Source organism: Diachasma alloeum, unplaced genomic scaffold (genome assembly GCF_001412515.2).
Source record: "Diachasma alloeum isolate Michigan unplaced genomic scaffold, Dall2.0 Dall_scaffold_01086, whole genome shotgun sequence".
Taxonomy (NCBI): domain Eukaryota; kingdom Metazoa; phylum Arthropoda; class Insecta; order Hymenoptera; family Braconidae; genus Diachasma; species Diachasma alloeum.
In genome coordinates, this window is record NW_021681197.1 from 53271 (window position 1) to 78116 (window position 24846).

The 24846-nt window shown below is 39.6% G+C and overlaps 7 protein-coding genes across 7 annotated transcripts; 3 read left to right on the top strand and 4 right to left on the bottom strand.

Moving 5' to 3' along the window:
- Positions 1-3504: 3504 nt before the first annotated feature.
- Positions 3505-7423, top strand: LOC107045834 (centaurin-gamma-1A). The gene is made up of 4 exons (XM_015268219.2): positions 3505-4031; positions 4467-6126; positions 6201-6345; positions 6418-7423. Exons 1-4 carry the CDS (start codon positions 3866-3868, stop codon positions 6592-6594), a joined length of 2148 nt encoding a protein of 715 aa, XP_015123705.1. The 5' UTR covers positions 3505-3865; the 3' UTR covers positions 6595-7423.
- Positions 7252-10974, bottom strand: LOC107045835 (pancreatic lipase-related protein 2). The gene is made up of 5 exons (XM_015268220.1): positions 10879-10974; positions 9234-9366; positions 9023-9176; positions 8646-8746; positions 7252-8329 (listed from the first exon to the last, which is right to left on the bottom strand). The coding sequence occupies exons 1-5, from the start codon at positions 10925-10927 to the stop codon at positions 7651-7653; spliced, it is 1116 nt and encodes a 371-aa protein (XP_015123706.1). The 5' UTR covers positions 10928-10974; the 3' UTR covers positions 7252-7650.
- Positions 10975-11101: 127 nt separating this feature from the next.
- LOC107045836 lies at positions 11102-14392 on the bottom strand. The gene is made up of 4 exons (XM_015268221.1): positions 12863-14392; positions 12195-12422; positions 11774-11886; positions 11102-11380 (listed from the first exon to the last, which is right to left on the bottom strand). The coding sequence occupies exons 1-4, from the start codon at positions 14320-14322 to the stop codon at positions 11295-11297; spliced, it is 1887 nt and encodes a 628-aa protein (XP_015123707.1). The 5' UTR covers positions 14323-14392; the 3' UTR covers positions 11102-11294.
- A 1107-nt stretch (positions 14393-15499) lies between these two features.
- On the top strand, positions 15500-20761 carry LOC107045810 (leucine-rich repeat protein soc-2 homolog). The gene has a single exon (XM_015268184.1). The coding sequence runs from the start codon at positions 15649-15651 to the stop codon at positions 17482-17484; it is 1836 nt and encodes a 611-aa protein (XP_015123670.1). The 5' UTR covers positions 15500-15648; the 3' UTR covers positions 17485-20761.
- Positions 20762-20784: 23 nt separating this feature from the next.
- On the bottom strand, positions 20785-21591 carry LOC107045811. Its single transcript, XM_029126659.1, has 2 exons — positions 21397-21591; positions 20785-21315 (listed from the first exon to the last, which is right to left on the bottom strand). The coding sequence occupies exons 1-2, from the start codon at positions 21589-21591 to the stop codon at positions 20785-20787; spliced, it is 726 nt and encodes a 241-aa protein (XP_028982492.1).
- Positions 20972-23958, top strand: LOC107045812 (28S ribosomal protein S10, mitochondrial). Its single transcript, XM_015268186.2, has 5 exons — positions 20972-21851; positions 22111-22215; positions 22387-22514; positions 22829-23030; positions 23273-23958. The coding sequence occupies exons 1-5, from the start codon at positions 21837-21839 to the stop codon at positions 23318-23320; spliced, it is 498 nt and encodes a 165-aa protein (XP_015123672.1). The 5' UTR covers positions 20972-21836; the 3' UTR covers positions 23321-23958.
- LOC107045814 lies at positions 23281-24258 on the bottom strand. The gene is made up of 2 exons (XM_015268187.2): positions 24166-24258; positions 23281-23770 (listed from the first exon to the last, which is right to left on the bottom strand). Exons 1-2 carry the CDS (start codon positions 24245-24247, stop codon positions 23421-23423), a joined length of 432 nt encoding a protein of 143 aa, XP_015123673.2. The 5' UTR covers positions 24248-24258; the 3' UTR covers positions 23281-23420.
- Positions 24259-24846: the final 588 nt, after the last annotated feature.

Below are 24846 nucleotides of genomic sequence, written 5' to 3' on the forward strand. Positions count from 1 at the left end.
GATGGGGTAAAACGGACACTTTAGACTTTTTCAAAATTATTCATAACTCAGAAACAAATTGATCAATTGAGCTCAGTTTAGACTCGTCACAAAGGGAAAGAATTATTCTTCGTATTAGAATAAAAATTATCAAATTTTATCAAAATTTCAACCCCTCATTAACATTTAAAAAAACGTCGAAAGTGTCCGTTTTACCCCAACCTCCCCTATAAATAATAAATGAATTAGAATTAGAATTAGAATTCTAATTCTAATAAATGAAAAACAGAAAAAAATTAAAAATCCAAAAAATCAAACTTTCGAATTGAATAAAGATCTTTCATTGACGGATGGAACAAGTGTTTCTCGTGAATATCGCCTGGAAAAATGAATTGAAACTCACCAGTTACGTTTAGAAGGGACATGATCAGAAATTCTTCACTGAATCAAGTCAAATAGTGGAGAAACCCGGGGCATCAGAGGTTCACAAGTTCCCTATGAAACTCACGAGATTGATCCTCATCACGCTGTTGACCCCTTTATGTCTTGTATCACGCCATGCCAATAATGGAGTCGAACACAAAATAAATCTTAATCACGCAGGATAATGGGCTTTACACTTCAGTACGCAACTTAAATATTCATCAACAATCATGAATTGACCACCACTTGTTTTTCATTTCCACATTTTCGGGGTGAGAAAGGACAAAGTTCAACGGCAGTCCTATATTCATACATCGATTTGTGTATAAGAGTAGATACAGTCAAGTTAGGAAAAGGGGGCTGCTGCACTTTCCACAACCCCCGCTGCGAGTGTATTTTTATATTTTTTGTCCATTCTCTACTACTTGTTCATTTCTGAATCATGCATTCGCATTACAGACACTATTGTTTCACCGAGTGCTCCATTCCCTTTTGTGCAATAATATCCAAGTCGACACAATGAGAAGTTGAGAAATAAAAGATTCCGGAAGTCAAAAGCTCACACACACGCCGCACTCAATAGTCCGCAATCGATGTTACCAATGTGACTCACAGGCGAGATAAAAACCAATTCAACACTTAAAATCTATTTCAGCAGTTGAATTCAACTTTTCTCATTGACTGGAAGATAAATAAAATAAAAGGGATGAATTTGGAGGGGATTTCGTGTTCCCTGTCGTCTCGTGCCCATAATGAGGCCAATAAAATCCATTCACTTTGCTCCACGAGTCGTGACGATTCATTATTTTCATTGAATTTCATTTCTCCACGAGCTTTTCGTCGACCTCACCGTTGATATTCACTACCTTATCACTATGTATTCCAATGGTCTAGGCAATCTGAATAAATCACGTACAAGCGGCATGTCGTTATGACGATATACTTTTATAATCAACATATTAATACTATTCAATGTGTCTATCATTGGCCGGACTCATCAAGGCTCTTGTGTTGTTCCATACTAGCAATCACCCATCAGTTTTTGATAATTGTCCCACTGAATTTTTCTTCACATTCTAGTCGGCACGTGATGCAACTCCACTTAAAGTCACCAATCGCACAATTAAGCAGGAAATTCACTGGTGAAAACCATGTTCTCTGTTTTGGTCGTTCGTTAAAATCGGCTGGATCGTGTACCATTTGTTCGTGAAATAATTCACGTAATGGGGAAATGCCAGTTTTTAAAAAATAATTTAATAATTTTCTGGACACTCGGGGGTGTTATTCGCGTAGAGAAGCTTTCCTACGTACTCTCCTATTGTATGAATTCTGATGTCATGGGAGAGCTTTCGACACAGTCAAAGCCATCTTGCCTACGTCAATGTTGGAGAGAGCATCAGGGCGCCGGCGCTTGAAGCCGGGTAACAAGCACGGTAACCAGTGAGGGTGGGTCGGGAGGAGTAGTTGCACTCGCATGAGTTCATCCGGACTATACCTATGACGTATACGTGGCAAGGGGTGAATGCCTACCTCTTGACAGTATTTTCAGGACTCTCATTTTTAGAACGCCTTGTTCGCCCTGTTCTGATTCAATTTTTATCCCGACGATTGCTTCATGAGGAAAATATTCATTTCAATAAGTGTCTGCGTGGAATAATAATGATAAAATGTTATAGTTATAAAACTGAAAAATCAATTATTTGAAATAGTAATAATTCTTTTCAGTAAAATATAATGATAGTTTTTAATAATATTTGCCGGTAGAAGGACGGCGGCGATATACAGTAGTGTATATATACACCTGTAATAATAAGAATAATAATGATAATAATAATAGTAAAATGTTATAGTTATAAAACTGAAAAATCAATTATTTGAAATAATAAGAATTCTTTTCAGGAAAATATAATGATAGTTTTTAATAATATTTGCCGTTAGAAGGACGGTGGCGATATACAGTAGTGTATATATACACCTGTAATAATAAGAATAATAATGATAATAATAATAGTAAAATGTTATAGTTATAAAACTGAAAAATCAATTATTTGAAATAGTAATAATTCTTTTCAGTAAAATATAATGATAGTTTTTAATAATATTTGCCGGTAGAAGGACGGCGGCGATATACAGTAGTGTATATATACACCTGTAATAATAAGAATAATAATGATAATAATAATAATAAAATGTTGTAGTTATAAAACTGAAAAATCAATTATTTGAAATAATAATAATTCTTTTCAGTAAAATATAATGAGTTTTTTTAAAATAATATTTAGGGTAGGGCAAAATGGGATACCATCATTTTGCACATTTTAGGGGGATCAATTCAGTAGCGAAGCGGAAACCGGTATAAGTCGATTTTGACTATTGCCCAGTTTTCAATGAATATCTCAAAATCTAAGGGAAGTAGCAAAATTTTTGTCATAACCTTTTTTGTAGAGCAAATTGAGAGCTACAAAAAAGGAAATTACAATAATTTCGCTATTTCCCTCAGATTCCGAGATATTTATCGAAAACTGGTCAACAGTCAAAATCGACTTATACCGGTTTAGGGGAGGTTGGGGTAAAACGGACACTTTTGACTTGTTTTTANTATTTCCCTCAGATTCGGAGATATTTATCGAAAACTGGTCAACAGTCAAAATCGACTTATACCGGTTTAGGGGAGGTTGGGGTAAAACGGACACTTTTGACTTGTTTTTAAATGTTAATGAGGGATTGAAATGTTGATAAAATTTAATAATTTTTTTTTCAATACAAAGAACAATTCTTTCCCCTTGTGACGAGCCTAAACTGAGCTCAATTGATCAATTTATCTCTGAGTTATGAATAATTTTAAAAAAAGTTTAGTGTCCATTTTACCCCACCCTCCCCTACCACTTCGCCACTGATAAGACAAGACTAAAAATAGGTCAGGGCACGAGCAATAATTTCAAAGTTGTTTTCCGACAGATAGAATTCAATATCGAACCCCTTGAATTTTTTTATTGACCCGTGATTCCATTTTATGATTATTGACCCCAAGCTACCGATTGAGAGCCCTGCTGAAAATCACCTTGATCGCTCAATGTGAATCGGCCCGACGTAAATGTCAGTCTCTCTTTTCTCCCCCTCGCACTCTCCATAATTTTTACTCCTCCAAGCAATAGTTGCGTCAACTAACCTGTTCACCTGCTTAATTCAACAACGATGTTTATGAATATACGCAGATTTGACATTTTTATTCTCAATTGAAAGATAATAACAGAGTACAGTTTGCTCTCGGTATGATAAATACGTAATGAGCCCTGGCATATTGCAGTCGTGATTGTCGGTGGTAATGCAGCGTAGAACGGTTATTTGAAATATTGTACCATATTTTATATATTAATGTAATTTATTTATTCGTTTTATTGTGGAAGTACTCAGTCACCAATCTTCCCTGTTTAATTATTGTGATTACTGTGTCAATGAAACAATGACAAGTAGCCAAAGTGGACACGATTATTCTCTGACGATAAGACAAGAGATTCAAAGATTCGAGAGTGTGCATCCTTCGATATACGCTATTTACGATCTGATTGATCTCATAAGTGACACCCATATTTCTAAACAAATAAGGGAACATGTTGTGGCCATTGAAGGTAATTTAATGCATTTTTTAAATCTCATTCTCATGCATCAAAACGTGACTTACATTTATTGAATTTATTTACATGGATTACATTTATTGTCATGTTCAAAAACATAGAGGATCGTAATTTAACAGTTGTCATATTTTGATACAATCGCTAAGTACTTTGTTTATAAGATATTCATTGTTTCTATGAAGACATGGCATCAATGTTTGCAGAATTTTTTTCATGACAAAGACTGTCCCATTTTGCCCTTCAATTGTTTCTCAAATTTTGCCCTCCCCTCCCCCATTATTAACAATCAGGACTAGGTCAAAGCCTATTTTCGATGATGATTCATTGTCATTGACGTTGCACACCGATAATTATGCCGACGAAATCAGAATAAAAGAGGAGTGGAGCTAACGTCACTCTCACCTCACATCGAATTATCATTTCCTTCAGATTCGTTTGTGAACAGTCACGAATGGACGCTCTCGCGGAACGTCCCCGAGCTGCACCTGGGGATAATCGGTTCCTGCGACTCCGGTAAATCGGCATTGGTCCACAGATACCTGACCGGTTCGTTCATGCACGAGGAGTCCCCAGAGGGTGGTCGTTTCAAGAAGGAAGTATTTATAAACGACCAGAGTCACCTTCTGCTGATTCGCGACGAGGGCGGCACCCCGGAGGCTCAATTCGCCGCATGGATCGACGCAATTCTCCTCGTCTTCTCCCTCGAGAGTGAGGAGAGTTTTTCAATTCTCTGCAATTACTACAAAAAAATGTGTTCATTCCGAAATATGTCTGATGTTCCAAAAATTCTGGTGGGCGTTCAGGACTCGATAAACGACGCGAATCCACGAGTTATAAAGGACGTTCGCCCCAGGAAGCTCTCCTCGGAGCTGCGGTGCTCCTACTACGAAACCTGTGCCATTTACGGTCTCAACGTTGAGCGTGTTTTTCAAGACGTCTGCCAAAAAATCATCCAAAAATCAGGGCCAAATAAAAATTCACCCCAATTGGCCCCATCACGCTGCAATGGCCAGAACTCTACAGATATCGAACCTAAATACTCAATGCCTGTGATTAAAACTTCACTGACGCATGCCAAAGAGGATGCCTGCAGTCCCTCCAAGCTCACCCCGGAAAAAACTGATGATTTTTTGAGACCAACGCAGGAAAACATTCCCCAGTGTGATACGATGACGAGCGATAGTTTTCACGACTTCAGAAGTTCGATTTTAACCCCAACGACAATCAGAAAATTCAGGCGAAAATCCAATATTTTTACACCGTCGAAAAAGGAGAAATATAATATGGGGGAGATGGGAGTGGGAAGGGAGATACCTGTCAAGCAGGGCTATCTCTTCAAGAGGAGCAGTAAATCCCTGAAAGAGAGGAAGAAGAAGTACGTGACTCTGTTGGAGGATGGAAGATTGACTTACCACAGCAGTTTGCACGATTACATGAATGACACCAATGGCAAAGAGATTCTCCTGCAGTATGTGACGGTTAAAGTTCCTGGAAAGACGCCCAAGGGCTCCAAGACTGTCGCGACAATCGACGATTGCTTCGAGTTCTCAATAATCTCACTGGAGAACAAGAGTTGGAACTTTGAGGCCAGCAATGCCGATGACAGGGACCTGTGGATCGCTGCCATTGAGCAACAGATTCTGTCGAGCCTCCAGAATTCAGACGGGGATAAGAAGAATGAGACTGACGCCTTCAAGATGATTTGTATAAAGAATAAAGTCTCGGGGAATGATGCCTGCGCTGACTGCGGGGCCTCCAATCCTGACTGGGCGAGCTTGAATCTTGGGGTTCTTGTTTGCATCGAGTGCTCGGGGGTTCACAGAAATTTGGGCTCACATATTTCCAAGATCAGGTCGTTGAATCTCGACGATTGGTCCGCTGGGCAGCTCAGTGTTATGCTGGCACTGGGCAATGATATTGCCAATGGAGTGTGGGAGTACTGCCTCGGTGGCAAGGTCAAACCAGCTCCGGACTCCAGCAGAGAGGCCAAGGAGCAGTGGATCAGGTGGAAGTATGAGGAGAAGAAATTTTTGCCACCTGCCAATCCCAATATATCACTGGGAAAACTTCTTATTGATTCAGTCTGCAGGTGAGAGTCCAGTTTTGAGGAGGCGTGAAGGTCTCTCTATATTAAATGTCTTACGTTTTATTTTATCATTCCAGGGGTGATATGAGAGCATTCACACTTTGTCTGGCGCGATGCACGTACGAGGATGTCAATATTTCTGTGAGTGCTGAGGACTTGAGGACTCCTCTGCACCTCGCCTGTGCCACTGGCAATTTGGCCATGGCTCAATTGCTCATTTGGGTGAGGAAAGAGTAATAAAAATCGTCAATTAGTCCAAAAATAGTTGATTATTTTCATTTCTCCCCTTTTCAGCATAAAGCCAATCCTCAAAATCTTGATCACGAAGGCCGTACCTGTATGTCATACGTTCGAGCACTGGAAAGAACTCTGGACAACACAACAGACTCGATGGAGATGCAAAAGTTGCTGGAGGTTCTTGAGCAGGCCAGCATCTCGAGCATGGACGACACGGAAACAATTCAGTATTAAGTATTTCTTTTCACTAAATAATTAACAGGGAAAATGAAGAATTGGTACTTACGTAAGGAATAACTCCACCGAATTTTTTAATTGTTTTGATTTTTCCACGTTTTTTTTTTGTGTTTCATGGAAGATGAAGGAGAAGATGGAATTTTATTATTTATATGTACTGCTTGGCTGTTCTGACTCACCTCTGATGCCTCATCAGATCTGATTTTATTGTTTTAATGTATTAATTTTTCCCGTTGTATTTAAACAAATTATTATTTTTTATGAATTTTCACTCTATGTATATGTGTAGAAATGTATCAATCGTATCTTTGAGCATGTTTAAGGTGGAACTATGGTGGAATTTTCCATTTTTTGCATGTTTAAAAATTGCTCCCATCGAATTCACCTACGATACATCGTTAAATCTCATTCCGATACGATTTAGAATTGAATAATCAACGAAAGTTATCGATAACTCTCGAAAGTAGAAGTAGATGCATCAGATTTGGTTCTTGCTCAAATTTTCATCTCTTTCTCTCTGACTTGAAAAAAAAAAATGCATAATATTTACCAACTAGATGAAATTTATTGGATAAAAAAGTATGATGTAGATTTTAAAAATACCCAAAGCTGATGAATCTACAACGTAACAAAGAACACATCACAAATCGAAAGTGAAAATATAATAATTTATCAATTTATTCGAGTGTAGTTTTCGTCAATGACTGATCAGTACAAAACACTCATGAAAGAAATTCTAGTTATATTTATACATACATTAAATGTATCGAGAAAAATGTGCTTATACAATTCTCATGTTGATTAAATATATTGTCATATATAATTATTCTAAAATAGTCGAATTCTTTTCCTCCTCCAGATCTGTGCATTCGTTAACAATTGAACCGCACAAGGTGAAAATTTTAACCAATTGGGTTCATTTTTTTATTTTGGGAAAATAAAAAAATATGGAGAACAGGAAAGTCGATCATTTGAAATGATGATAATTGTTTTCAGTAAAACGTGAAAAAATCCTGTTCTGTCTCCAGTTTCTCATGACTGATGAATGCAAAGTCATTTGATGACAGCCCGTGCCATTTCTCGATCAGCCTGGCCATCATTTTTGCAGAAAGGATAGGTTCCAGAAGTTTCCATAGCGAAATTACCGAGTGCCGGAAAGTGATGGGTAGTGAGTCCCATTGGGGTGCAATTGTCGACGTCACATTCGTCATCAATGATAAAATTCTCGTATCTCAAAGTGGCCTGAGTTGCGTTGTACCTGTATCCCCACATGTTGCATGGCTCCTTTATGGCTGCGGCCATGTACCTGGGGGCCCTCGTGTGACTGCAACTCGCTAAATTATACAGGACTGCTATAGTTATTTTGGGAATCTCCGCGAGCCTTTTGTACGGGAAATTTTCACCGTCGAGTACACAATTCGGCTGGAATTTTCCTCCGTTCACGAAGAAGTCGACATTGCCCACCCCCGAGGTGTAGCCGAGGCCGAGGAGCGGTAGAAATGGACGTCCGTCTGTGTGGATGACGTCGACAAACTGCGCGTCAGAACCATTGAGACGAATCAGAGGGTTCTTACCCTCGAACCCCGGCTGTGCTGGATCCAAAGCTGTTATTCGACGAATTCCTGAAATGCTCTTGCCCACGTACCCCATGATGTGGGCCCCCAAGCTGTGACCGAGAAGGTGGACATTCGAGGGGGTGAGGGACGTGCTATTCGTCAAATATCGGATCAATCTAAAATTTTTTATGTTACAGAGATGTTACTTTTTAACGAATCTAGGAATCTTTTCCCCGAGACCGAAGTTCCCGGACAAAATTTCTTAGAAAAAAATTCCCCCTGACAAAATTTCCCCGGACAAAATTTTCCCGAAAAAAAATTCCCCAGACAAAATTCGAGATACAGAATTTCTTTTGAAAATGTTTTGAAAATGTTTATTGGTTTCACGCATGTTATTGAGTGTGAATTCAAAAAGGAAATTGTCTCCTGGGAAATTTTTTTCGGGGAAAATATCTCCTGACACCCTTTTTAACTGATGATTTTTCGTTTTACCTCGCAATTTCTGCAGCCACCATTCGCGTATTCGCTGCTGCCGTGAAGTACATTCCGGAAGAGCCTTTTTCCCAGTCGACAGCGAAAACATTGCAGTCTCTCTTCGAGAATAATTACGAGGCATTAATTATTTCATCAGTTGGGATTTCAAGCAATTTGGACACTTGGCCAGTTTTCAATAGATATCTCGGAATCTAAGGGAGATGGCAAAATTTTTATTAACATCTTTTTTGTAGAGCTGATTTAGAGCTACAAAAAATGAAGTTACGAAATTTTCGTTATCTCCGCTAGATTCGGAGATATTCCTCTAAATCTTGGCTGATGCCTGAATCCACTTGAACAGTTTTACCGCTTCACTACTGAATTGTAAAACTCACGGCTGTTATTAATGCATCGCTCAAATTTCTGAACCACTCGGGTCTAGTACTACTAGAATATCCGTGGGTAATGAAATACGTGGCCTTTGTCCCGTTGAAGCCATTCGGTATTACAATCTCGGGATCTTTTGTGACGACTGTTCTATTCACAATTCTGAAAGAATTTCTAAATGAAAAAGTAAAAAGTCCGCAATTACGAGTGACTGCTCACCGATTCGAAAAGAAAAATGTTGTGTTCACTTCCTGCGGGCTTTGGGGCTCTGGGAATGGTCTCAAAAATGCTGTCCACGGATAGTCATTTGGAAAACAGCCTAAATCGCCGTAACAAGTTGGATCTGCCCGGACTATTCACGAAGAAACAAATTCAGTATCGAAGCGGTTTTCAATGAATATCTCGGAATCTGAGGGAGATAGCTCAATTTTTATCAGGACCTTTTTTGTAGCCCTCAATTCGCTCTACAAAAAAGGTCATTACGAAAATTTCGCTATCTCCCTCAGATTCGGAGATAAACCGCTTTACCGCTTCGTTACTGAATTTGAATTTTTTTTTTTTAGTTTTTTAAAATTTTTGATATCTCGGAATCTGAGGCAGATAGCTCAATTTTTGTCAGGACCTTTTTTGTAGCCCTCAATTCGCTCTACAAAAAAGGTCATTACGAAAATTGAGCTATCTCCCTCAGATTCGGAGATAAACCGCTTTACCGCTTCGCTACTGAATTTGAATTTTTTTTTTAGTTTTTAAAAATTTTTGATATCTCGGAATCTGAGGCAGATAGCTCAATTTTTGTCAGGACCTTTTTTGTAGCCCTCAATTCGCTCTACAAAAAAGGTCATTACGAAAATTGAGCTATCTCCCTCAGATTCGGAGATAAACCGCTTTACCGCTTCGCTACTGAATTTGAATTTTTTTTTTAGTTTTTAAAAATTTTTGATATCTCGGAATCTGAGGCAGATAGCTCAATTTTTGTCAGGACCTTTTTTGTAGCCCTCAATTCGCTCTACAAAAAAGGTCATTACGAAAATTGAGCTATCTCCCTCAGATTCGGAGATAAACCGCTTTACCGCTTCGCTACTGAATTTGAATTTTTTTTTTAGTTTTTAAAAATTTTTGATATCTCGGAATCTGAGGCAGATAGCTCAATTTTTGTCAGGACCTTTTTTGTAGCCCTCAATTCGCTCTACAAAAAAGGTCATTACGAAAATTTCGCTATCTCCCTCAGATTCGGAGATAAACCGCTTTACCGCTTCGCTACTGAATTTGAATTTTTTTTTTATTTTTTAAAATTTTTTGATATCTCGGAATCTGAGGGAGATAGCTCAATTTTTGTCAGGACCTTTTTTGTAGCCCTCAATTCGCTCTACAAAAAAGGTCATTACGAAAATTTCGCTATCTCCCTCAGATTCGGAGATAAACCGCTTTACCGCTTCGCTACTGAATTTGAATTTTTTTTTTTTTTTTTAAAATTTTTGATATCTCGGAATCTGAGGGAGATAGCTCAATTTTTGTCAGGACCTTTTTTGTAGCCCTCAATTCGCTCTACAAGAAAGGTCATTACGAAAATTTCGCTATCTCCCTCAGATTCGGAGATAAACCGCTTTACCGCTTCGCTACTGAATTTGAATTTTTTTTTTATTTTTTTAAAATTTTTGATATCTCGGAATCTGAGGGAGATAGCTCAATTTTTGTCAGGACCTTTTTTGTAGCCCTCAATTCGCTCTACAAGAAAGGTCATTACGAAAATTTCGCTATCTCCCTCAGATTCGGAGATAAACCGCTTTACCGCTTCGGTACTGAATTTTATTAATGACAATTATCAAACTTCCTGAAGAATTACGTATGAAACGTATGAACTCACGCCTAGGAATTCCCAAAATGCACAGAATTGAGCCCACCAACTTGAGCATTGCTTGACCCTTCCCTGAACTTGATTGATCGCAAAGTCTCGCAACCACAAGCACTCGCTGGCTTTTTATAGCGTCAGAATTATCGATACACGATTTTTTAAATGTTTATTCAAGGTCGGGTTTAATCAGGTGGTCTAAATGAATGGACAGACTCGGGTCAACCTACCTCGACATTTGAATTTATTTCCCCTTCATGCTTCTCATCGACAAAATCGATGGTTCAATTATTCACGAATAATTGAAGAAAGTGACGATTATTTTCTCTCATCTTACATCTGGCGTAAATATCGGACATTCTTACTCTCAAGGAACAATACAAAAGTACAAAAAACGTATAAAACAAGGAATCAGTGGATTTTTTTAGAGTTTACGATAGCTTGAAGCGAATGATGCATCCTGTGGTGACGTGATACATCGGCCCCTCAATGTCTCCCTCGACCTTCTGCACGTCTTCTGGAGAATTCGTTCAAATAATTAATCAACGGGTGATTCAATACACGAAGCAAACAGATAAGAGAATTAAGTGATATTTGAGTGCGATAATTCGATTAGATATTTGAGTAATTTTTTAAATATTTTTTTAATACTGGAGAATTAATCTAGTATTTTTAATACTAGATTAATTTAATTTCATCCATTTTTATTCTGATTATGGGTTTTTCCTTAATTCACTTTCTTGATTTTTCTTCATTTCTTTATGATTTAATTTTAACGAGAATAATTCTCCATAAATTCGATTTCTATCCTTGTCATTTTATAGAATGAACACAATAAATGCCAGAAATTGAGAATTGAAGACTAAAATTTCATCGGATTATTACTATGTAATAATAATAATGTAATTACCTGGTGTGTAGATATTCGGTGGGAATATGGGATTGCGACTGTAGTGAGTAATCGAGTTGTAGCTCTGATGCACGGTATCACTGGTGAGGGTGCACATCCACGAGCTAGGTGGCCTGTGAAATTATTCATCAGAAAAAAGTTCCAGAAAACCTGGACTGACTGGCATCACTCTCACGAGTGAGAAACAATTAGGAAGTTAATTAATCTCTTACGTTGGTCGAAACGTGCATTATACGAATCAATTTGGGGAAATTGCGAAAAACCTTAGCCTGTACACACATGGCTATCCACTCGGCATAGTCATGTTGATTAAATTGTCACGAAGTTGATTAAATTGCCAAAGTGTGACGTTTCGCTAAATTATTTTAGCTCCATCAGACACTGCCATCGACGAAGAGAATCCTAAATAAATTGTACGTACGTTTTCACGACTTCAGAGATGATGTCCTTGGGTGCAGGCACCTCCAGGGAATAAATCCCCTGATTTCTGAGGTCTCCGAACTTCAGGGGAGAGTTTGGGGATCTGTAGACCTTCAGGGCTGCGTCGAATATCGACCGAGAGACGTCCATACGACAGTTCAATTGGTTCTGGATTAATTGGAGAAATTCCAGGGATGTGTGGATCTGAGCGAGAGTCACGAGCTTCTCCCTGGAAATAAGGGGAATGGATGAATGAAAAAAATTTTCACCTCCAAAACGGAGAATTTTTGTAGCTATCAACATTCCTCCTACTCCTCCAGGCCATTTTGTGGTTCTCGGCGATTTTATTCTCCATTTGAATTAAAAACACAAATCTTCGGTATTAAATCATTCTAAGAAATTTCCAAAAACCCCATTTAAATGGCAGAATAACAACAGAATCCAACCGCCATCCCAACCAGTGTTTGAAATATAACAATAACCCCCCCATTTCTTCTCTATTTACAACATTATAAAAGTCATTTTCTAGCGATCTTATCAATTAAATCCCACAAATAAATAGATCAATTAAATTCCACAAGACAAACATAACACAACAGTCCCAGAAATGTTGATAATTATACTGGCGCTTGAAAAAATCATTTTGTTGGAATTTTTGTAGCCACTCACCTGTATTTACTGATATCAAAGGCCCCCTCAGCAACACTCCTCATCATTTTCCTGGCATCATAATTCTCCATTAGACTCCCAGTGGACAATAAATACGTGTAATCCCTCGCGAGCTTTTCCAGTCCCATATCGACCACGAGTTCCATCGAAACACTCCCAGCGAGCTGGGGAAGCTGCTTCTTTGTAGAGTCCAAGCCCCCAACGAGTCTAGCAAACCTCGTGTCGTCCCCAGCATTCAACGAGGGCTTGAAATTATCCATGACAATAGCCTCAAAAACCGTGTGAATGCAGTCAGTCATGGCTGTGTAGCTCCCAGTGCCCTTGATGATTCTCCAAAAAATACTCGCAAATTCCTGATCCTGCCTCCTCTCCAAAGCCCGTGCCACATCAGACAATTTAATCTGGTAATCATCCTCACTGGTGCTCTCAGCAGCCGGAGTATCGTCCATGGTTTCTGCATCATCGAGAGCATCCTCTCCAGTCAAGACTCGATGAAGTTTCTTCATGATTTCAGGTGTCGACTCGACGAAAGCGTTTGCAAAGTCTTTCGGAAAATTCAGTGGTGCCACGCTGTAGCGAGAGGACGAGTGCTTCGTTTGGTACTCGTCCAGAATTTCAATGTACTTGTCCAGGAGTAGAAGCTGATCCCAAAGGGGGGAGAGAGGGCTCTTGGATCCACTGGCTATCGATGCGATGAGGGTGCTGGAGGATTTTCGCAGAGGTGGAAGGAAGCTCAGCTCGTCCCAACTGGCCTCGATCCTCAAGTGCCCTCCAAAGTCCTCTTTCTCCTCCTCCCCCCAGTCCACCATCTCTGGATCAACTCCACAAATCTCGTAGACACTGGTTACCCTCACCTGCGCCTTCTTCCTGCTCCTTGGGTTCATGTCATCGGTGTTGTGCTGGGTCAGGGGTACCTCCAGCTGAACTCTCTCCTGAATGTCAGAGAGTGACGAGACACCGGCCAGACGTGCCCTCAGGGGCATGAAACCCCGGGGGTCAGGGTAACAGCCAACAAGAACGCATTTCTCGTCGTTCTCCTCAGGATCTGCTATGACAAACAGTGGAGTTGTCCACAAGTCGTCGTCACTGAGGGTCTCCCTGGTGCAATTCACCATTTCAGCTGCCATTTTCAGGTCAATTGGGGTGTACCTCTCCTCGTACTTCAGCCAGTTCCTCCTGAGGGACCCACTGGAGACGTTGAAGCTGTCGTCACCGAAGGAATGCTCCAGGGGCGATCCTGTGACGTCCAGTGATTCCGCATTGCCATCCTCATTCTCCCTCTTGGGGCTCACCAACTTGGCCACTTCCTCGGGGGAGATGTAGCAGATGAGGAGAACCTCACAATCCTTTCCGAATTGGGGAAACAGACGATTGATGGACGACAGCCTCACCTTCTCAACTGTCAGTCCAGCTGGGGCTGCAATTCTGCGAGCCACCGCCACTTCGGGAGTCATTTTCATTTTAACAATGTGACTGTTCGTTGGACACACGCCGGTTTGTTATGATTTTTAATCAGAAAGTAGGTTTGTCGATTAATCGAAGGCAACGAATTTTTCATGCCCAAACATCAATGTTTTTCATTCGACCTTTTCAACGGTCGATTAATCGATTTTTTTCTAAACAATGTTTTTGAGCGGACTAACAAAGTTTTTAAACATTTTTTAAAAGTTAAAAGTTTTAAAAGTTAAACATTTTTTTCCCGTGTAATGAAAAATAACAACGATTTTTTTAATAATCGATGTTTTTCTAGAATAATCGATTCACAACATCGATGTTTTAAAAAAATACCGATTGTTCGATAATCGGTGTTTTCCAAAACATCGTGCATCGCTAGAAAACCAGTAAAAAAAAACACATCGTTTTTTTGTCGATAAAAGAGCCTCGAAGGTTCAGATTCGCGGAGGCAGGTGGAGCCACGTCCTCGAGGGCGTTCTCGTCCCTCTCTCCCTCTCGTTCCTCCCTCTCTGTCGCCAGGAATGTGTAATTGATGCCCCCCCGACTCAGTTCACCACCCCAGTATCCTCGTAGAAACCCAAACATTCACGATCACGACTGACAAAAGTAAAAAAAGCGGAGACAAACTCCACGACAAACAAAATCATAGCGAGAGAATCCCTTCAGCTCATTGACACTGACGTCCGCGGCTGGTCCTGGACATTTAACCACACAAGACTAATTTTCTGGGGACGAAATAGAAATAAAAGTGGCGACAGAGAGAGAAGGAGAGAGAGGAGCAAGTTACGCGGCCGCGTTTGCGCCTCGAGTGTTAAATCACCGATAATGTCAATACGTCGAGTCTCAACAATTTGATGAATCAATTAAAATAATTAACCATTAAGTGTTATCAGTGACTGCTGAGGGATAGTAGGAAGGGCTGAGGGTTAGGGGAATGTCGTGAGTGAATTATTTTCCTTGTAGGCCAGTGCGTGACAGTAACGAAAAACAAAGTGCAATCTGATAGGAACAACCGAGCTTCGCTGATTGTGAAAAGCAGTAAAAGTTCTTGTGTGCCAAATAAAAATAAACAAGAGGATCGCGATTACTCCTCGCAGACAAACGTGACCGTTGCAATTATTAACGAGAAGAAGAGCTGAAATTGACTCCAATTAATCCGACGAAATTCAAGGCAAGTGCAATCCAAATAAAAATTCTCAGCAAAAAAGCTCACCCTCGGTAAAATGCCTCAATCTCTCCGATAAAATTGAAAATAAAAAATTGTCGAGCCCAGTCCCCTCCCCCGCCCCGACGAATGTCGATCCCCCCCTCCCCCCGGTTGTCCTCGTATTATGAAAAAAACGAGTAAACACCGTGCGGGTGTGGGTACTATAACATCAGTGTGCCTGTCCGAGGGCAAATCGGACAGAGCGTCCCCCCAGGATCACCTGTCGCCCTACTACATGAAAGAGCAGGACATCCCCGAGTACTTGGAGGGCTGCGGTCTGACGACCTGTTCCTCGGCAAGCGAAATGCCGGAGTCAGTGGTGGAGGTCCTCACCAAGGACCCCCACAAGGAGAAGAAGCTGTCGACAGCGTCGATAGGCCCGTCAGGTGACACAAAAAAAACGGTGACAGTTAAGCATCCAGAGTCCAACAAGCCGAAGCCCACAGCGAAGAAGTGCAAGCCCATTCAGGCGGACCTGGACGTCGCCAAGGAGTTCATCAGGTGTCGGGACGAGTGCGTGACACGACTGGACCTCAGCAAGTCGAGCATCACAAATCTGCCGGGTTCAGTTCGAGAGCTGACGAATTTACAGGAATTCTATCTCTACGGGAATAAATTGGTGACACTCCCAGTGGAGATTGGCTTCCTGACGAACCTGAAGACCCTGGCGCTCAGTGAGAACTCGCTGACGAGCCTGCCGGACTCCCTGGAGAACCTGCGCTCCCTGAAGGTCCTGGACCTGAGGCACAACAAGCTGAACGAGATACCGGAGGTCGTTTACAAGCTCACCGCCCTCACCACCCTGTTCCTGCGGTTCAACCGGGTGAGGTACGTCTGCGACAATATCCGAAATTTGACGAACCTCACGATGCTGAGCCTCAGGGAGAACAAGATCAAGTCCCTCCCCGCGGGGATCGGCAAGCTCGTTAACCTCATAACTTTCGACGTTTCCCACAACCACCTGGAGCACCTCCCCGAGGAGATAGGCAACTGCGTCCAGCTGTCGACGCTGGACCTCCAGCACAACGAGCTGCTGGACATTCCAGAGACAATCGGCAATCTCGTGGCGGTGACGAGGCTGGGGCTCAGGTACAACAGGCTGTCTTGCATTCCCAAGTCATTGGCCAACTGCAAGCTGATGGATGAGTTCAGCGTCGAGGGGAATCAGGTCTCGGTGCTGCCTGAGGGGCTGCTCTCCTCACTCTCAGACCTGACGACTATCACCCTCTCCAGAAACTCATTCTCCGCTTACCCCTCGGGGGGGCCCTCCCAGTTCACCAATGTCGACTCGCTGAATATGGAGCACAATCAGATCGACAAAATCCCCTACGGCATTTTCTCGAGGGCCAAGAACCTCACCAAGCTCAATATGAAGGAGAATCAGCTGACTGCTCTACCCCTCGACATTGGCACCTGGGTTAACATGGTCGAGCTCAACCTCGGGACTAACCAGCTCACAAAAATTCCGGACGACATTCAGTGTCTTCAGAACCTCGAGATTCTCATACTTTCCAACAATCTACTCAAGCGGATACCAGCGAGCATCGGCAGCCTCAGGAAGCTCAGGGTTCTGGATCTCGAGGAGAACAAGATCGAGTCGTTGCCGAATGAAATTGGCTTTCTGAGGGATCTCCAGAAGCTCATTCTCCAGTCAAATCAGGTCACCTCACTGCCACGCGCCATTGGGCATCTGTTGAATCTGACGCATTTGAGTGTCGGTGAGAATAATCTCAATTATCTGCCCGAGGAGATTGGCACACTCGAGAATCTCGACTCACTCTACGTTAATGATAACGCTAATCTGCACAATTTGCCGTTTGAACTGGCACTTTGTACGAATTTGAGTATTATGAGCATTGAGAATTGTCCGCTGTCCAAGATACCTCCGGAAATTGTTGCTGGGGGTCCGTCCTTTGTTATTCAGTTTCTTAAGATGCAGGGGCCCTACAGGTCTATGTAATAAAGGGAGGACTTCGAGGAGAATGGGACACGCGGCTGCAGGTGGATTGCCATGAGGTGTTGCGGGATTGTCACCGAGTTTTGGGGGACGTTCTGCAAGAGGAGGGCGAGGGACAAGGACTCCGTGTCCGTGGTAGAGCTGTGATTCTTCCTCGAAGCCTTTATCACGAGCAGTTTTTTTATTCAATAGAGGGGCAATTTTTTGTTTGTGCTAACTGTGGACGCAGTCGTGGGGTTGTCAGGTGCAGGTGCAGTATGCGTTAATTCTCACGATTTTCAGATTACACTCGATCTCAGGATTCATTAGCCAGAATGTTTTTTTTTCCTGGTGCGATCGGTATTTTGGGCTCTAGGGGAAATTTTTATCGGGTAAATGCTCCTAAAAACAGGAATTCCCAGAAAATTTAGAAAAAAATATCATGTCACTTCGTGAGGTGAAGTCACAGCAATTTTAATGAAATAATTGAGGGGCAGAATGGGACAGTCTTTGTCGAGAAAAAATTTTTTTTGAACATTTGACGAGTTGTTTGTGCATACAACAAATTTTTATCCATCTTGCCCTTCGTCGAATTGCAATTGCAATGATGAGAAACAATTTTCCCAGGGAACAATTTTTCGGGATGACGACAAATTGGTCAAATTAAAATGGAAAGAAAACATCTGGCTTTTAATGAAAAATATAATCAACTTTTTATCGAAGGACTGTGGTTTTAAATAATAAACTCCTCTCATGGTGCCAAGTACGTGTTTCAATGTGAGAAATGATTTTCAATTGATTAAAATCATCGAGCCATCAGCACCGTCCTGCGTGAAACGCAGTTATCTGTAGAAATATTAACTTCACTTATCTCTCATCAATTGGAAGAGATTCGATTAGAATATCAATCATCGAGAATTCTCCAATCCTCGTGGATTCTTTTTGTCATTTTGTTGCACCTCTGGAGCTTTCTATCAATTCTTCACAACTGTACAACAAGATTCTGCCGAAATACAACAATTACGCGTTATTATACGTTTTCGTGTGTTCAAGTGAACTTTTCGTTTATTTGGATAATCGACGCAAATTAATATTCCCTTCATGAGAAACGTAGTCTACATCGTGGCGCAGATCGGAGATGCAAGTAAATTATGTCAATGTTACATCATATTAAGGATTAGAATAATGAATTGATGCACGGAGGCAACTATTGACAGCAATTGAATAGTGAGATTAATTCAAAAAATATCACGGAATTCAAGGGATGAGGGACTCTTTGAATAATTTGATGAGAAAATGGAGAAATAAAAAATACAATTGAAATAACTAAATAACACTAGCCGTTACACTAGCTTCAAGACAAATATTTTGTTATACGATGATGCAAGCCATTTTTCTATATGTACCTGCATTTTAAATAAATCGTTGATCACGCTGAAATAAATGAAAAGGTGAAGAAAAAATCGTAATTAAAATTGTTGACTAAAACGAGCCTTACCTTCTAAAGTTAGGAGATATTGAGATGGAGAAACTTAAAATGGAGGAGAAATATATTATAGATATATATATATAATGAGAGTGAGATATTATGGAAGAGAATGAGACGGGAAAAATGTGTCGAGGTTTAGGGGAGGATAGGGCGGGGAAAGCGGGATAGTCCAATTTTGCACAAAAAATTAGAAATTTCTTAAAAATGTGGGAAAATAATTTATTAAAAACGGATAATGAGTGCACGAAACTCAGTGATCAGGGTTCCACCACTTCTTATTATGGCACAATTCATCATTCCATTTTATTATGACACAATTCATCACAAATCTATTCATCACAGTTATAACATAACATTTTTAAATACATTACCAATTGCCAACACGTTTGGCTCAACATAAAAATAGTATCAAAAACATGTGGAACGATATAAACACACATCTTTCAAGAAATTATTGAATTAAATGAATCAACTGATTCGTCACAAAACACCATAATCAATATATTGATTGCCATTTCGGGCAACTACTCACCATTAGAAATTGAATTTATATGTAGAATTGATTGATTAGAAAAAATATTATTTATATAATGAATAATGCTGTGAGGAGTTTCTCATGTGATGAGCAGCGCTGTGATGAATTTTAGTGATGAAACGTGCCGTAATATCACACAACTAATAAGCAGAGGTGATACCAGTGATCAAGTGATAGACTAAAGGTTTAATGAGCTTTTCCAATCGTTTTTGAGATATGAAATAAATATGAAATCTTAGTATAGAACTTCTTCTAGGAAATTTATGAGAATTTATGGATCAGAATCCGTGTAAAATGGTCGTATCTCCGCTGATCTTCCAGATATTGATAAAAGAACTGTTGAAAACAAAAGCGGTAATATTAATTTTTTTCAGTGGAATTTTAGACCTCTATATACATTAATAACAATTTTCAGTGTTTTTCGAATTTTCAACTATCCCATTTTGCCCCGTGAACCAAATGACGATAATCGATTGCTCTAACATGTGCAAAATCATGGTATCCCATTTTGCCCTACCCTCCCCTAGTGTCTTTCGTCCCCAATTGTGAGGAATTTCTCGAGGAGATAATTCATTATTCCCCTGCTGAATGGATCAGTTAAATGGTTTATTTCAGATGATTTTTCTCGAATTAACATTTTAGCTATTATTTTTGCAGTCTTCGCAGTGCGAATTAATCAGCATTCGATTGAATAAATCAGTAACTAAGGTTCAATTTTAAGGGTTCTGCCTTTTATTCTTCGGATTTTTTCATATTTTTCACACTGTAAATTGACAGAATTGAATTTTTGAATTTGCAATTTAAGGCGGAAGGGGATGGACAAATATTCTTGTCTTTGGTTTTTGATGGATCTTACAAGTGTCTCCTTAATTCTTCAAATGGTACCACAAGTTACATGTTCATGATACCATAGACAGAATAATGCACGATAGATGTTTCCAATTGTGGAAAAATGCAAAAGTCCATTGAGTTGTGCCATTTACATTCGGTTGTTAATTGTTGTCATATTAATTTAACAAAAACTCCAAATGGATGAATATTACAATGATGTTGAAAAATGGTCTTGAATGATCACGTGGTGAAAGCCATGTTTCCTGAATTATAATCCTGTTGATGAGCCCCAACTGGCGACACAACAATGTCTGTATAATTTTAATGGAAATGTAATGTTAATGTAATTCAGTGTATATTGAAAAAAATGAAATCAATATAAATAAGAGATGAATATTACTGTATAAATATTTCTAAATACACAAAATGTAATGAGCAGATGCAGATTTTTGCATTTATTTCATTTCATTTATTTAGTCCAGAGATTTCTCTCGAAATTTTCGCAGATTTTGCTCTTTCTCTTCACCGAAAATGTTGAACTTTTGGGTTTTAGCTCAATTTTTTGACACTCTTCTCTCATTTCTGGAGAATTTTCAAACTCCAGTGGTTGTGGGAGTTCAGGAATTTTCTTCTCATCCTGAAAAGCAACTTTTTTTCTATTCATTGAGAAATTCATCGATTCCTGATTATTATTTTGAGATTCTTGAAGTGGAAATTTCGGTTTTTTATCGTCAAGCACTTTTAACTCTGCGGATTTCTTTTCCGAGTCAAGTGCCTCGATGTTTTCTCGAAGGGTCTTGATTTCCTCGGTGAGAAGGCTGATCTGATAATTCAGGTACTGAATTTTCTCTGGGTCTTCTACTGCTTTCTTGGAGGATATCCTCGAGGGTCTGTCCAGGTAATTATTGATGACACCAGGAACATCGTGATCTGCTGAAAACTTCCAGATGGAGTCGCAAAATGCATCGATCGAGCCCCAGATTTGCTGGTGAATATTTTCCTGATGCAACAAAAAATGCGAAATAATTGAGAAAATTGACACAAATTCGTTATTAATAATTAAATAGAGAGAGTAAATTACCAATTTCTCTTTTTCCTCAACAAAATCTTTCTTTCGTCCCTCTAATCTCTTCTCCATTGCTTCAGAAACTTCTCTAATCAATTCCAACTCCACTGATTTCCCAGCGTAATCACTGGATAATTCATCCAACGATTTATTTCCCTGCTCTTTTATTTTCTGATCATCTGGAGTTGGTCCTTTCTTCGAGGTAGACATTTCACAGCGACAGATCCTCTCAAAACAGGAAAAATGTTGTGGAACGTTCGAATTACTTCTTCTGCAGTTTGAAATATCCCTCTGGAGGGTCGTTTCAGCACTTCCGCCGAATGACAACGTAACCTGAAAGCTGAAAAGACCAGAGGATAACCTCGAAGAGAAGAGATTCAGGAGATGAAGTAATTTCTTCAGAATTTTTCAGTTTTTTCCATTTACTGAGGGTTACAGAGTAATTAAAATATATCATGTCGTTGTTAAAAGTAAGTGTCAATTTACTTCCATCATTCTTCAAAATGGACATTATTGACTTTTTTTCAAATGTTGATAATGAATTGTAGATAAAATGAAATATTTTTTTTAAAGAAAACCATTCTTTCTCTTTCTGACGAGCCTTAACTGAACTCTATTGATAAATCTCTTTCTGAGTGATAAACATTTATTAAAAAGTCAAAAGTGCCCATTTTACCCCACCCCTCGACTATAACATTGCAGTGATGTTTATTAATTCGTGTTTTTCAGACCTTTTCTTTTTTGAGGCAAGCAATACTACCAAAATACCAAGGAAACTCATTACAAATTGCCCAAAGGTTTTTATCAACAGTTCCTGAACCTGTGCAGGAACCTGTAAGTCATCAAATTGCTAGAGTGGGGCAAAATGGGTACTTTAAAATTTTTTGCAAAGAAATGGGATATTTTTTTCGATAAAAAACCATTCAAAAGTTTCCATTTTGCCCCCCCCCCCTTCGTTACCAAATAAACTTATAATTTTTGTTTACTGCTTCGTTTGTTCGTCAGCCCCGACTGGACAAATTATACAAAAAAATTGAAATTGAAGTCCGAGGGAATGACCGTGAAGTCCTCACGAGTTATGGAACGTTCTCGACAGAAGCTGCTAAACATTTGGGAATAACCGTTGGTAGAAAGTGAGTAAGGCCTCGAAATATAATATTGTGCTTTCGAAACGTACTGCAATTACGAACTAGTTGTTTTATAGAAACTATTTTTATTATTTATTATTAATAAACAATAAAATATTAATCATCATTAATATTTTTTATTAATCATCATTTTATTATTTTTTATTTTTTATTATTTTTTTACGAACTAGTTATATTTTTTGTGTTTGGTTACTGCTTCTGACCTGAACATGGCCCAAAAGAATTAAAATAACACCCTTGAACTGTCATTCTTGTGAATTCTTTAATTTCGTTTCGTATTAATTTTCATTCTCTTGCAGCTCCGCACCTAAGAAACACCATTTTGAACGCTGGACAGTCCTCAAATCTGCTTTCGTTCACAAAAAACATCGAGTCCAGTATGAAATGAGGACTTACTACAGATATCTGGACTTCTTCAGGCTGACAGAATCCACTGCAGACACATTTCTCGAGTATTTGCAGAGAAATTTGCCGGAGGGAGTTGCGATGAAAGTAACAAAGGTGAAAAATCTGTTGATAATTTTAAATATTGAAGGGGGAGGGTGGGGAAAATACTCAATTTTTTTATAGAGGAGAATGAAATGCGACGGGGAGAGCAAAATGGGACAAGTCAAGATGGATAAAAATTGGTTGTATGCACAAATAATTAGCCCCTACGGTCTCATACTTCATTTTCCTCTCATACAACATCAAAATAACTCCCTATTATTGTCATCAAATGGCTCGTTTATTTTTATTTCCAGGTGGAGATTCAGAGGTTGCCAGAGACCGTTAGTAAACCCCCCAGTTAATTTTCTAATTTACAAAAAGAAGTACAACCATCATTATTAATTAATAGATACTTTGTAAGAATTAAAAACAATATTCACGAAGAAAATGAGACACTAAGTTTCAATCTTTTGGTTTGATAATGATGATTTCGGACTCTCTCTGGCGTTTCTGCTGACGAGTTCTGGCTGTTGAAACCTCTGGGAAGATTAATTTTCCCATGAAAGGTAGGGGAGGCTGGCTTTTGCTTGCCCTGCGGATGTTGAGGGTGCTCAAAGGAGTATCTTCGATCTTTCGCCGCTTTTCTCGTCCACTGGGATTCGTAATTCCCTTCGAAGGTGGGAAACTCTCGTGCAATCCACTGGCTTCTGCTACATTATTTGTTGATATCATTTTATCAGCAGCTCCCGCCTTTCGATGGGTCCTCACCAATTCTGCTGTTGAGATACAGCTTCGGAGGATGTAATCTTGTCCTAGAATAATTTTTACAGGCTTAAAATCAGGGGAAAATTGGAGAAATAATAGAACAATTTTCGTTAATTTATCGTACATGCGAAGTTTCGCCAAATATTTTCACTTCACATATTCACAAAATTCTCACGTCTCAATCGTGAAGTAAATTCACTTGTTAATTCTTTCCCTTTCTGATGAGTTATGAATATTTTTTAAAAAATTAAAAGTTTTCAATGAATATCTCGGAAACTAAGGGAGATATCAAAATTTTCGACAAAACCTTTTCTGTAGCACTCAACTCGCTCTACAAAAAACGTCATTACGAAAATTTCTCTATCTCCCTCAGATTCGGAGATATTCGTCGAAAACTCAAATCGTTTTACCGCTTCGCTACTGAATTCATTTTTAATCTTACCTGCAAGTGGTAAACTATTCTCCTGGCAATTAACCGAGTAAAAAATCATGAAAACAAATCCCAAATGACTGGCTTTCATCATTGATAACTTGTCCATTTTCTCGTCACATGCGAATGAAAGAAATCAACAAAATAGTTTCGAAAAATCATGAAAAATTGAAAAAACGAGGAGGCGAGTTTTCTTCTTCTCGACTCAAAGAATCGACTATGACTGAATGACTGGAGTCTTTCGGCCCCTCTCGAAGGACTCCCCGATGCTCACAGCAGCGGTCGTAATTCGTCGATCGTTTGTAATTTTTTCTCAACAGTAAAACCCGCAAACGAGAAAATAAAAATAAAATAAATTGAAAAATGAAAAGGGGGAACTTGACTTCTATCGAAGGAATCCGAGTGCTGGAATTGAATTTGTGGCCTTCGTTCCAATGTTTTTGATAATAACGTGAGATGCCAAGGCTGGCATGATGAATGGAGGCGAGAGAAATAAATAATAAATCGGTGAATAGTACTTTCTGTTACAATCCATCCGGCAAAAGGTCTAATAATATATCATAACGGATCTGCAGAGATCCCTGATACATGGACACCTTGGGAACCGGTTTCACGGATTAGCGGTCAAATAAAATTATCCCTTCCTTCGGATCTACTCGAGAGTCACTCATGCCCAAAGGGAAATGGTTACTT

Bases quoted from the DNA above. Each gene is read 5' to 3' on its own strand.
- LOC107045834 (XM_015268219.2), top strand. From the start codon at position 3,866: ATGACAAGTAGCCAAAGTGGACACGATTATTCTCTGACGATAAGACAA. The intron at 4,032-4,466 runs GTAATTTAATGC...CATTTCCTTCAG, and splicing joins ACATGTTGTGGCCATTGAAG to ATTCGTTTGTGAACAGTCAC. The intron at 6,346-6,417 runs GTGAGGAAAGAG...TCCCCTTTTCAG, and splicing joins TGGCTCAATTGCTCATTTGG to CATAAAGCCAATCCTCAAAA.
- LOC107045835 (XM_015268220.1), bottom strand. From the start codon at position 10,927: ATGCTCAAGTTGGTGGGCTCAATTCTGTGCATTTTGGGAATTCCTAGG. The intron at 8,747-9,022 runs GTGAGTTTTACA...TTATTCTCGAAG, and splicing joins GCGATGCATTAATAACAGCC to AGAGACTGCAATGTTTTCGC. The intron at 8,330-8,645 runs GTAAAACGAAAA...AAAAAATTTTAG, and splicing joins GTGGCTGCAGAAATTGCGAG to ATTGATCCGATATTTGACGA.
- LOC107045836 (XM_015268221.1), bottom strand. From the start codon at position 14,322: ATGAAAATGACTCCCGAAGTGGCGGTGGCTCGCAGAATTGCAGCCCCA. The intron at 11,887-12,194 runs GTACGTACAATT...ATAATTTCACAG, and splicing joins ATCTCTGAAGTCGTGAAAAC to GCCACCTAGCTCGTGGATGT. The intron at 11,381-11,773 runs GTAATTACATTA...CGAATTCTCCAG, and splicing joins ACCGAATATCTACACACCAG to AAGACGTGCAGAAGGTCGAG.
- LOC107045810 (XM_015268184.1), top strand. From the start codon at position 15,649: ATGAAAAAAACGAGTAAACACCGTGCGGGTGTGGGTACTATAACATCA.
- LOC107045811 (XM_029126659.1), bottom strand. From the start codon at position 21,591: ATGTCTACCTCGAAGAAAGGACCAACTCCAGATGATCAGAAAATAAAA. The intron at 21,316-21,396 runs GTAATTTACTCT...TTGTTGCATCAG, and splicing joins TTGAGGAAAAAGAGAAATTG to GAAAATATTCACCAGCAAAT.
- LOC107045812 (XM_015268186.2), top strand. The intron at 22,216-22,386 runs GTAAGTCATCAA...TTTGTTCGTCAG, and splicing joins CTGAACCTGTGCAGGAACCT to CCCCGACTGGACAAATTATA. The intron at 22,515-22,828 runs GTGAGTAAGGCC...ATTCTCTTGCAG, and splicing joins GGAATAACCGTTGGTAGAAA to CTCCGCACCTAAGAAACACC.
- LOC107045814 (XM_015268187.2), bottom strand. From the start codon at position 24,247: ATGATGAAAGCCAGTCATTTGGGATTTGTTTTCATGATTTTTTACTCG. The intron at 23,771-24,165 runs GTAAGATTAAAA...AAATTATTCTAG, and splicing joins GAATAGTTTACCACTTGCAG to GACAAGATTACATCCTCCGA.